Source organism: Amborella trichopoda, chromosome 2 (genome assembly GCF_054954075.1).
Source record: "Amborella trichopoda isolate Santa Cruz 75 chromosome 2, AtrichopodaSantaCruz75HAP2 v2.0, whole genome shotgun sequence".
Classification (NCBI taxonomy): Eukaryota; Viridiplantae; Streptophyta; class Magnoliopsida; order Amborellales; family Amborellaceae; genus Amborella; species Amborella trichopoda.
This window is the reverse complement of record NC_142337.1, coordinates 16917874-16931062: the sequence shown is the minus strand read 5'-3', so window position 1 is coordinate 16931062 and position 13189 is coordinate 16917874. Positions and strand designations below refer to the sequence as shown.

At 35.7% G+C, this 13189-nt stretch overlaps 1 protein-coding gene across 16 annotated transcripts in view; it reads right to left on the bottom strand.

Annotated features, from left to right (window-relative positions):
• Nucleotides 1-13189, bottom strand: part of MSH5 (MUTS-homolog 5) — a 71687-nt gene that overhangs the window by 15955 nt on the left and 42543 nt on the right. For all 16 annotated transcript variants that reach the window (XR_002282934.2, XR_016049316.1, XR_016049317.1 and 13 more), the window contains 9 exons: nt 12049-12123; nt 10876-10926; nt 10703-10781; nt 10024-10097; nt 9824-9923; nt 4717-4813; nt 4406-4495; nt 4192-4256; nt 4054-4112 (listed from right to left, as the gene is read on the bottom strand). Coding sequence is in view for 12 of the 16 variants with exons in the window: in XM_020674485.2 (XP_020530144.1) it covers nt 4054-4112; nt 4192-4256; nt 4406-4495; nt 4717-4813; nt 9824-9923; nt 10024-10097; nt 10703-10781; nt 10876-10926; nt 12049-12123 (690 nt within the window). In the remaining 4 variants the exon portion in view is untranslated. The remainder of the gene's footprint in view (nt 1-4053; nt 4113-4191; nt 4257-4405; nt 4496-4716; nt 4814-9823; nt 9924-10023; nt 10098-10702; nt 10782-10875; nt 10927-12048; nt 12124-13189) is intronic.

Genomic DNA, 13189 nt, shown 5'->3' with positions numbered 1-13189 from the left:
AAAAAGAATGTGCATAACAAAACGCAGGCATGCCACAATCAGTGAAGAGTAAAAATGGTGATTTTTCATTTATGGCTTTTGAGAAGTCAATGAAAAGTCTTTTCTAGAATGTTGCATAGAAATACTGAATTTTCTATCCGTATTGTAGGATAGAAAAGTGGTAGGATAGAAAAGTGAGTTTATATGCCTCATCCTACGGGGACTAGTTCAAGGATCGAATCAGGAGCGAGGAACTGTGAAAGGCTAGAAGGTCCCTTGGCTTGGGATCACCATCTGTACTACAGATTTAGAGATCAAGATCCCAATAAGTTGGGGAGTACTATCCCAACTTCTAGGGATCAAATGTAAGTTCTATAGATCCAAGCTCCATTTGGTTAAAAACAAGGTCCTTGAATGCACTGAACTAGGGTCCCTGGGTAGTTAGCACAATCCACATAACATTATTATATATAATTAATGATTTCTAGAGTATATAAGCGAGCATCCAGAGCAGGATTCACCCCTTGATTGGGAGATCCCAGTGACTACAGCCTCACCCCAATTTGTAAGTCAAAAAAAGATGCAGAAAGGAAATGTGACGAACTAAATCAATCTTTTTCTAAACCTCAACAAATAAAAATCAGCAATAATGGAGAAAAAGCATGGCTGTAAATCAAGCCAAAAGAAGAACTTTCTTCTTGCATAAAAATAAAATTCATTCCAATGCATGATGTGACGTCCCACGTTTTACAAGCATGTAGACCCCTAAAATTAACTTGAGATTCAAAAATACAATTTAAAACTCTAAAATAAACCCTAAACAATACTAAAATTCCCAAAAAACCCCATGAATAGTAAAACATGAACAATACCCATGAATAGTAATACCAATACTATGAATAATATTTGTAAACAGTACCCATGAACAGTAACCAGGGAATAGTAAAGAATAATAATAAAAAATATAAACTAAGTATTGGATAAAAAATAAAAACTAAGTATTGGAGATTAATCCCCACATTATAATCCGTAAAAAAATAATCCTAATAATATAAATAAATGTACACCCACATTAAAAAATAAAAAAGTTAGATTAAATTTTTGAATCACCCAACACTTGATCTCTTTCATTCGCCACTGGTTGGAGAAAACTTGGCCTCAGGTTTTGAAATGAGTTAATACGAATCCTCCCCTCAATACAAGGTTTCTTTCAACTCAAATATTGCACATTGACATTTGGGCTTGATCCTGAGACCTACGAGTTATAGCCCTAATCAAAATACCCATAAAAAAATAAGTTGCTAAGGATTTTAGTGCACGCAGCTATAGTAGTCTACCACTGTGGAATGGAATCCCCTAGTTGGAAACAGGAAACATTAGCCCCACCATTGGTGTGAGAAAAGAGCTCTTTAGCCTCACTGCCACCAGTTGCCTCCTATTTTAACATTAAACCACCACCCCTATCGCAATGATTACCATCACAATCGCTGGCAACTTGTTCTTCATCATCGATAGGAAATCCAAGTTCTTCATTTTCATCAAAAATAAGATCACATCAAAGATAGGATCAACTAGTTCTCTATCAAAAATAGGATCACTACTGAAGATAGGAGCACTATCAAAGATTGGACCATCCATTGATTTAAAGATTAATGAATCTAATTGAAGTTTGGCTCCTCATTGTTCTCTTTCAAAATTATGCTCCCATCAATGTCATTGCACATCAAACCCATTTTCGTAACTTGACATGTCATCAATTCGTTCCCACTTAGACTCGGACTTTAATTCATGCCAACCTCCATAAAAATGAAGGAAGTGGCTATGTGGAATTCTAGGGAATAAAATTCAATTTTTTTTCTTTTCATTTTATTAATACAACTGAATTCCATTTACAGGTACCATGAAACAATGTTGTAAATGAGAAAAAGAACCCTAAATACAACTTGAGATCTTCTCTTTTTACTGCCAAATAAGTATGACTCAATTCAAGGACAAAATATAAACTTTATGATGCAAAGAACTTGAGAAAATAGTAACAATCAGCTAGAAATCAGAAAGAAATTTCTGTCACACACAAGCAATTTTGAGAAAACCCCAAGGTTTTGTCCCCACCTAGGGCTTACGTAGGCTTCTGTTCTTTCTTCTTCAATAGAAGTTTGTTTACCCCACTTAAAATATTGTCTATTTAATGTTTTGGACAATATTTGCCCATACGATTAAACTTTTGAAAAGGTTCTAACTTAAATATAACTTAAAATTAAACAAAAAAAAGAAAAATTATAGCTCTTCTTGTTCTTCTTGGAAGCCCTCCTAGGGTTTTCATGCTCCAAATATGAGGCAAAATTAGGAGAAATTTGTCATTCCTAAATAAGATAGTCATGGCAACTCACTGTGCTCTGCCCGTCATCACTTTAACCTTGAATCCTAACACAAATAATACTCCTGAAAATTACAATAAATAAACCAATAATGATGTAAATAAACCAAGAACAGGCCTGAAGACTTACTTGAGTTTGGCTAGGGTCACCCTCTTAAGACTTGGTACACCCCACACCCGATTACCTGACCAATGGCTCTCTCTAATCCTATTGGCCCTGTTGAATTCTATGAGTTGGGAAGGATCATCAGGCAATACCTTTTTAGATGTAGGTTTAAAATTACAAAACATGAATAGGGTTTCCTAGACCCCCTTTGGACCTTTCTAGGTCATGTCACAAGTGGCACCTCTATTAGTCTTATTAGAACTGGGCATGCCCCTCTTTTTAATATGCGGGGAGAGAGAGAAGCAAATTAGAGCCATTCATCCCATGAATCATCCATCACGATATAGGAAGGAATCTAAGAACCTTATTCCCTGAATCTTTGACCCATATCCACTTCTACGCATGTAAGATAAGAATGATTAAAAGACATAACAAAAATGTAAAGACATGGGCTTCTTCACTAGGCTTAGAGATTTTTAGAAATTACAAAATGCCCTTTTAAGATTTTTTCACTGCTAAAAATTACTTTGAAAATTCTGAACAATTTTTAAAAAGCACAAAAATATTTCTTAGATTGAAACCAAAAATTCTAAAAATGGATTGGCACCAATAGGTAAAAAAACTTACTGTCAAGGCAATCCACCCAATGCAGTAACCATGGTCCCCAACTATATTCTCGAACCAACCCACCAAGACCCATAACCCACAATTTCATGCAGCGGCTTATGATTAGCTCCTCAAAGCTGATCAATAAATAGTGAAACCACGTAATGCGGGTTAAAGTCTCCCTTCCTTAAGAGCAAGACACACACACATATTACTATAGTGCAAGGGGGACTCTCTCTATGCAAATATACATGTATCCTTTTACATATTACTATAGTGCAAGGGGGACTCTCTCTATGCACATGTATATGTATCCTTTTGCAAGGTTGCTTCCCATTATACGACTGTTATATGTACATGCCGTGTAGAAGCTTGTTGAGGATTTAGTTGTCTCTCTCACAAGCCTACATCCACACACAGGAGACTACAAAGCTCTCCTAGCCTACAAACCATCCTTGGGCATCTCTCTAACCTCAATAAGTGATGACCCTCTAAAAACTCATCTTTAGTAGTGCCATATGACCAGGGCCATAGAATGCTTAACCCAAGATAAATCAACTACCACACACACTCGCACTGAAGTGTATAATCTATTATAATTCTTTATTTACATACTCTCACAAACTTTAAAGGCCACAAATCCCAACAAAAAACCCTCACGATTTGGATCTGCGCTTATAGATTCCTTTTCATTTAGAGCATGATGCTGTTGTTATTGCTTACGGAACAACTGTGTAACCCTGCTGTTGTTCTCGCTTACGCAACAACTGTGTAACCCTCTCCGTCAAGTTATTGATTTCCTTACACAATCAAATCAAATCGGTATCCCTACGGCTAAGACCTCTATGACTAGCCATCACATTATCTAATTGTAAAAATCATACAAGATCAAAAGAAGATAGCCTCGTAATGGAAAGTCCAACAAACATATCAATGCATCTCCATTTAGTGGAAATTAATTTTAAGAAATATTTATTGCACTAACTTGTTTGATGTAAATGCTTTTGCCAGAGTAATTAGGACCAGTAATGATGTTGATCCATCCTGAAATAGCACAGCCTTGAAAGGTTAATATATAAGAGATACAACACAGGCTACTAATATTTGTTTCATTACTTCGCACCGTCAGATATGATCTGTGTATCATTTGGGACAAAAGTGTCAACCGTCATCTCCTGTAACACATGCCTGCAATACCCTTTCAATTAAAACCAATACCTCTACAACTGGATATACAAACATAGAAACTTGGATGAAAATAATTCTTTTCAAAACCTTAAAAATAATCTTAAAAGCAATGCTTTGACTTATCCATGATTCAAGGCAATAAATCTAACCTGCCATTGCGTATATTAATGATAGACTCTTCCGTTAGAAGTGGTCTGACGTAGTTGTATTGTTTTGCAGCCAATGCCAAAGAGAGAATGCTAATAACAAGAAAACAACCAAGAAACAAAAAAAGAGAAAAAAAAAAAAAAAAAAAACTGAAGAACGTTACTTAATTTAAGTATACAAGCACATATATGAGTCAAAAAAAGAAACTTAGACTCGAACAGAGTAAATTATTTGCATGTTTTCATATTAATTGAAAGTTGACAATATATCAAAAGATTTGGACTTATCCTCTTGCAATTCATAGTGACAATACCAGTCAAGCTCTGCCGTAAAATTCACAGCCCTCTGTAGATGACCCGCATAATGGTGGATTTGAGAAACCAAGTCTCTTGTAATCGCTCTTTCCATGTCTGTGAAATGAAAAGTATTATAAAAACCATGGATTAACATATACAAGGACACAGTGCATGCGAAAGTTGACAAATATCACATCTAAAAGTCTCAGATGGAGATGAAGATGGATATAAATAACATTCCATAGGAAAATAAAAACCAAATGACATTTGAGAACCATATTTCCACTGTTCACAGAAGGTTAAAAACATAAAACTTACAAATTTTTAAACAAAGAACCTATCCCTCAACTGCACAATGTGTTCTACAAAAATTTAAATTCAGTTGTGACGAAGATTAACTTGGAGAGATACATTTCTCTATACTCTATCACAAATAAATATTGGCATGCCAATATCAGAGCTCAACGTCAAAGCGATAAAATTGGGCCAATAGTCAAAATAAGGTCAATTTTTCAACTATACAATTTCTAGCAAGGACTTTTGGTAGTCATAAATACCCCCTTTCCAACACAATGGTTTTCATTGTAAACTAATAAAACTTAAGGGAAATATGGAAAGAGTACTTATTTTTGTAAGCATTAGCTTAGTTAAGAGCAATAATTGAAGGTGGCACTAAAGATAAAATCCCAATACCAATCTAGTACAACATAAAATAGTGAAACCATAGTATATAATATAAGTATCAAAGGCAGGACCTACTTCTGATTTTAAGCCATCCAATAAGACTGAGGGAGTCACCCAAGAGAATATGAGGTTACATTCAATTAACTAGATCTCCGAGTAGATGATGCTTTCATTAGACAAGGCTTTCTTGATGAGGTATGAAACTAACTCGTTTGTCTTAACAACTTCAGCATCACATGTAATATTAGTAAACTTCTCACAGACAAATTGATAGCCTTCTTCTCTACACCTAATCCTAGAGCTTTTGCAGTAATTGAAGGAGAACCAGTTGTTGCAATCCAAATGTGATTTTTGTGCCTTACCCGATAAAGGTTCTTCATTCATTTTCTAACACTCCCTGCTAAAACTGGAAACCAGGAAAAATAATGGGCAGTACTCAATCAAGAGTTTTATGCTTTGGGTGGCTGATGGTGCTAGATATAGTTCTTACCAGAGGTCACCTACAACACAGAGATACACAATTCCCCATTATATACCTCTTGTGCCATGATGCAGAAGAGACAGTGGAGCATTTAACATTGCCCTTATGCTAGGGCGATCTGAGCATACATTCTGGACCTTTTTGGCATACTATTTCGAAAAAGTTTCATAGGTACACTTAGTTGGAAAGATGTTCATTACTACAGAAGGGTGGGACTTTGTGGGAACATACATTTCCTGCAATCTTCTGGCGTATTTGGTTAGACAAGAACAAGAGAATCTGAGGGGATATACTCCAAAGCTGAATCCATGTGGATTAGAAACATGATATGATTATGCATCGGGCGTTCGCTAGGAAAGATTTTAGGTTCCCTTGAGTAATGGAACTGGTAAGAAGAGAGAAGGTGGTACAGAGCTAGGTTCCAGATCATTCCACTTATACTTTATGAAGTAAGACACCTCTAGGAGTCCCTAAAGGTTGGAAGTTCCATTGGCAAATCAGGTCCATCCATTGTAGAGGGGTTAGCAGAGATCACTTTGGGTTTACAAAAGGCCAATGCGTGTTTGAGATAATAATACAGCTGGAGATATAGCCATCCTCATAGGAGTATGCATTCTAAATATATAGCCCTCCTCATAGGAGTACGCATTCTCTTCCTGTCTCCAAGATAGTCTCCAAGTGGAAGGAGATTCCATATAAAGTTACCCGATGGGCTCAGCAGGTGGCGTTCCCCATGGAAATTTGCAGATATCGTGGAGGGAATTCATGATTTGTGACGAGATAAGTCAGTTCGCAAAGACCTAGGAAAATTTGACATTCTAGGGTTTTAAATTGCAAAATAAGAGATTATAGAGAATGAGAAATGGATGAAGTTACAGTCCAGTATGTTTTTGCTAGAATGATGCAATGCATGTTTGCTCTTTGTTCCTTGAAAGTAGTTATGTAGGTGCCCTTAACATCAATGACACTCTCAGTTCTACAAATTATAGACTATAATACATAATATACTCCATAGATAATACACAATACTATCTTTTAGACACCTCCTCAAGTTGGTGCATGGATGTCAACCATGCCCAACTTGAAACTAAATATGTACTTGCAAGTCTTTCCCACAGCTTCGGTATAGATATCAGCTAGCTGATCTGTCTTCACATCTAAAGTAATATGATCGTACCAATCACTTTTCATGAACAAAATGACAGTCGACCTCAATATTTTTTGTGCACCTATAGAAAAAAAGGTCATATGCAATTTCCATTACAACCTGATTATCATAGTAAAGAGGAATTAGTGAAAAAAGATAAATTTCCATATCATAGAGAAGTGTTCTTAACAAAATAAGTTCACATGTTGCAATAGTAATAACGATACTCAGCCTCTGCACTGGATCGAGCCGCAACATGTTTTTCATTTTTCCTGGTCACAAAATTGTCTCCAATAAAAGTTCTTTGACTTGTGGCAGAGTGTGTATCAATGGGATAGCCTAGCCCAGTCTGCATAATAGGATCTCACTTAGTAGCCTTGAATCACACAAAAAAAATAAGTCGCTCACTAGGAGAGGACTTGAGGTCATGCAAGATCGTGGTGTTAGCATCCTGAAATGTTTGTTGGCCTAGATCTCTAGGATTGAAGGGAGAGAGAGCATGCAAAGATAGAGGCAAAGGAGGCACATTGGAGGGAAAACGATTGGCCTAGATTTTGTTTTTATACATGTATACACATAGTAAGTTACAAAAAACAACTTTGTTCCATGCAATTTAAAAAATGACTAGTCAGTCCTAAACAATGACAAAAACAATACAAAATAAAAAGAAAATTCCACAATTATCCCTAGAACTACATATACAAAAATATACACTCTCTCTACTACCCCTCTAGTTGCATGTATGTCATGCACGCCCAACTTGTGTATAATGTTATGAAGGCGATCTCTATTGGGGTTATGTGGTCATTGAAAGGTCTTATGAGGGCATGTACTAAAATTATTTATAGTGATATGATAACTCCAGTAGGAGTGTGGTCCAAGTTGGACTGTGAGGCATTGCTAATGCATTTGAGCTTTGACAAGCTAGGGCTCACGGTTGATGTCTAAAACCCGTAGCCCTGAGCATTTGTGCACAACCAATAAGGTCCCCTGATGAAGTCAAAGTTGTGCTCAAGGTGGTTGGCCAGGGCACTGGGTGTGACCCCTGTGTGTGGTGGTCGGTCGGAGAGGACAAGGACCAAAATCTTCATCATTACCATCACACGGCATGTACACCAAATAACCGTTCGGGAAGCAGCCCTCTTGATGAGGGTTTGTGTTGTGTACATATACCGAAGTAACCGAACAGATGACTCCCTGCAACACTGGACTGTGTTGTACTAGGATCGTGTCTCCTTCATTTATTGACTGACTTTGATAGTCCAAAATCATGAACCCCTGCAAAGGGTTGTGGGTCATGGAAACTGTTGGGTCAGTCGAGAAGATACAGTGAGATGCGATTTTCTAGAAATGATGAAGTCCTCAATATATTTGTTATATTCTTAACTCTTGGATCCCATTCCCATTAAATCTTCTTAAATATGTTTAATTATATTTTATCTATATTTTAGATAATCAAAATGACTTTTTAGACCTTTCTAAATACTTTATTTTATTGAAAAAGGATTTTTAAATAAGGAAAAAATCAATTTTCTTGATGTATTTAATTTAGAGAGCAAGATAAAATCATTACTGGTTCTATAAAATTATTTTTATTAGTTTAAAATTTAATTTTGGGTGTGAGGGCCTACTGCGACTTCGGGCCCACCACATAGGAGCCCACTAGTGGGGGCGTGGGACCGACATGGCCCTCCATGTGTGGGATACCCCACTTCCTCTTCTTGCCTTTTGATGTTGCTTGTGATGGAAGCCATCCACTTGTTTATAAATTAAGGGAAAGTGTTATGAGTTGGATTTAATTGATTTCAAATAAGTAAGTGTAGAGATTGATTGAAATTAGATTTCCAAAAACATAGTATTTTTTTTACATAATTATTTGATGGGAATAGAGTTAAGAAAACTGGGCAATAATGGTTCCACTTCATTCCTTTAATCATGATGGCTTATCTAAAGAATGAAGGGTTGAAATCTCTTCACCTCACATGTCTCTATTGTCAAAGATCAAGATTAAGTCTCATAATGATGGCAAAACTCTAGGCCCCAAAACCTTAGCCTCTGATTTAGAAATACTCTCTATGGAGAAAATCTCTACACACTTGTGACTAAGTTGGCCTCTCTCTCTAATCACAAAGGCACGTCAGCCACATGATTGTGACTCTCTCAGTGTTACAATACATGGTGTATTCCACAATCCATATATCTCGCATAGTAAATTCCATCATGTCCGACAAATGGCCAACTATCTAGTGGATTCATTAGCACATGAAGACCATATAGTAGGTAATATTTCTTAGTGGGACCAGACCTCAGTGTTGTCGACATGTGTTGTTTGTGTTACTAGTTTATCTCTTCACCTATAGCTGTTGTGTATCAGTTTGTATGCCTTCAGAAAACCTCATGTAACGGTTTCCATTACAACAATTACAAAGTTTACAGTACTCAGTTTCACCATTTGAGCTAGAGAAACTGTCTCACTTTTCTCTTAGCCACATGATTGAATTCTTGTCCCCCAGCAAAATACAAAGACTCACAGAAAATCTAGGCATTCTCATCAGCTGAAAAAGCTAAAATCTAAAGGGAAAATGAAACATCAAATAAAATATTTACAATCATTACCCTTGAAATAAACTATCAGAAAAGACACTCATAGTTTATAGCAATGCGAGAGAACTCACATACTAGAAATTCTAATCTTCAACTTCTAAACAATAAAGAGGACACGGATGGAGAGGGCATAAGATAAAAAAGGACCAGACAAATGCATATAAGGACATCACAAAGAGGAGAAACACAGGAAATTGAAACTACGGACCCAATATTTTATGGTAAAGATCTCCAAGAAGAAGGTCCAACTCTCTTGTCTTTGATGTACGGTAAAAAAATCTTCTTTCAACATCATCCCCATCTGCAAACTGAAATTTTATCAACTGGTTAACAAATTTTTCAAGAATAGTTCTAGTAATCATAAGTGCAAGAACAAAAAAATCACTATCGCAAATACAGCTGACTTACAGCAAATTCAATGTCTGGAAGACTCTCAATGATCGTCTCATCAAGTTTTTCTTCATAAATGCACATCAAATACCCTACACAACAAACTAGAAACAACTAATTTTCCTTGACAAAAAACGTACACAAAACAAAAATCAATATGAAAATGGTTGGATGACCTTAAGGAATGCAAGTGACTACCATCCATATGATTATAAACAATAACAGATAGATATGGCTTCAGGCAATGACTAAGAAATACAGAAAACATGTTTTATACAATTCTCCACATGCCAGCATGATTGTTCAGTGCATTAACTTTGCCTACGCCTTCAAAAATTATCTAAGTCCATCAAAAGGGCATTTTAGAAAAATTGTTCTAAGCATCAAAATGTTTTCATATCATCAATCAAAAGTTTTATCACCAAAATAAAATAGTCAAAATAATAATAAAGTCCAATCCTCAACTTATCTATTGGCTACACGGCCCCTGAATATCCAACACACAAGAAATGATACCTCTATTAATATCTTTTTCATCTCCATGAGATATAATGAACAAATAACCCCTTAGGACTAATCACTCAAACAACAGATTTGAAACAAAGTATCAAATGGCAAAAAAAAATTTCCATGCAAATGCAAAGCAAAACAGAATCATTATAAACTTAAAGCACAGCCAAATCAAGTTCAGGCTTACCAATTTGTTGCACATAAACAATACAACCACTAGGTTTCCTATCATTCATAGGAAGCCGTGTGAGCTCAAGGGACGAGACCTGCAGATATTTACATAAAACTCATTTTTTGCCAGCATCAAACAGAGCAAATCATAGTTTTGAAATCCCACATGAAAAAGAAATAAGCTTCTACCTGCTCCAAGAACTGTGGCAATTCCTCATATATGGTTTGCAACTCATCCAACTAGTACAGTCGAAAGAGATAAAAGATGTTTAGCAACTCATCCAACTAGTACAGTTGAGAGAGAAAAGATGTTTGTGTGAAACACATGAAATTTCTATTATAGTGAACAATCCACAACATCCAGTAAATAGATGTAAAATTGTTTTAAAATTGCATAACTAGAAAGAAGAAAAATAATTAAGCAGAAACTGAGACGAAAGAACCATCAGAACTAGCACCAACTAAAAATCATAACCTTAACGAAAAGGAGTTTTGCATGTAAAACAAAGATCTCATTGTTTAAGTTTAAAGCAATAAATATATGGAATGAATGACACCATTATATATCATACAGTCCATAGAACTCTATTTCACATTTTGAACATAGTATAAGTAAACGCAACCAGTGTTTCAAATACTTGGTAAAAAACCCTTTAAATCTACTTTAGCTATGAAATTGTATCCTTTCTACTTGGGCTTTCTTCTAGTGATGAGGCTTTCAGAATGCATGAGGGAGACCAAGAATTCAAACCAACCATGCTAACCTACCATTTCCCTATAAAGAAGGAAGGAAAGTAGTATTCTTTGTAGTGGAAAAACTGAAAAGTCATGTTGTATTGTCTTTTATTAACTTAATAACTTTTACTATGGAGCCCGGTTTATATTGAAGAAAACAATAAGTGTTCACCCCATTATTGTTAATCTATATACTGATAAAAAACATTAAAAGGGGGATAGATTTGTAAAACTAATGGACCAGAAGATCAAACTTCCGGACCTATAGACAACAGTGATATGGGTTTTTTCGTATAAACCCCAGGTCAAGGGTTTGAATCCTACAATGAATTGAAGATGTTGGAACATGGAACAAGCAACAAAAAAAATATTTCTATCTACAATAGTTGTGAATCAATCTCCCAAACCAGATTTTACATACTTAAAAACATTACTTTTCAAGTGGCAAGGGCATCTAGATTCTACTAACCACACATAGGATAAGAAAGAGAACATGTTTGAAAAGGGCCAATTATGTTAAAGTTATTGCATCAACAGTAGGCTACAGTATCACACATAACATCCTATTTCTCTTCGAACATATCACACAAAACATCAAAAGAGACAGGAAAATGTTGTTTCTCAAACCTCGTCACAAAATCCTTGTTTGATGAAAGTCCCACACTCTTTCTTGCTTCTACTGACATCAATTACTCCACTAACCTGAAGAAAACCAACTCGAATTAATGCAAAATGTAAGTAAGTTACCCATGCAAAACCATCGTTTAACTACTTTACTCATGAATCATACAGGAAAGTGCTCAGAACAAATTACTTTTCTATTGCAAAGTGTTCCAATAAAGTAACAATACCACTTCAAGTACGTATGGACATATCAAATTTGCCAGTACAATTTAACTATTTTGTCATATTAGCATGTAAATACAATAGATATGCAAGCCTCAGATTCACAGAGTACATTACTACGTTATAAAACATTTTCATGTGGAATTGACAATCGGTGAACTAGTGTTGGAATAGTATAATAGGACATCGAAATTTCAAGGTGCAAGGGCAACACTTTTCATCACAAAGAATGTTGAATGCTCTAGTTTACTATTCGTCGAAACCTGAGTAGAAAGGTATGACCAAGGTTAATATTAGCATTTGGTTTGCTCCAGTCATAGTTTCACTAACCAAGAGAAGACAATGCATTTGGAATTTGTGAAGTGGCCAAGCCTTAATGCAATGAAATGGAGCCCATACAGTGGTAATTTGATCCAATACTCGTAAAAACCATAAGTTCTCCATATCAATAAATAACTCAATACATTCCATCTGAAGGGTTACAAGGATTGCATGTTATTTGAATCTTAATATAGGAAACTATCAACCTTTTTATCTCATACGAAAACCTTCATGAAAAACAGCATAAGCCAACAAATTGTCAAAAAAGTTTTAAATAGAGAGAGGTGGGCAACCGGAGGACTAAAATTGACAATGAGAAAAAAGAGAAGAAGCCCCTTCTTCCACAAGTGAAAGACAAAGGGAATATCAAAGGAGTTAACCTTGTCAAAGATTGGATTATTTTGTCTATACGTTATTTCTTATGGGTCATGTGCAATTCTTGTTTTTCTTTATCAACTTAAGGACATTAGTTACATTAGGGCTACATATAGGGGCATTTTTGTAATTTGTAAAGCCATTTATTATTATAAATGAGTATGAGAGGTGCATGGAGGCTACATGCTCCAGCCATCTCTCCCAATTCTGTTCACACGCACTATTC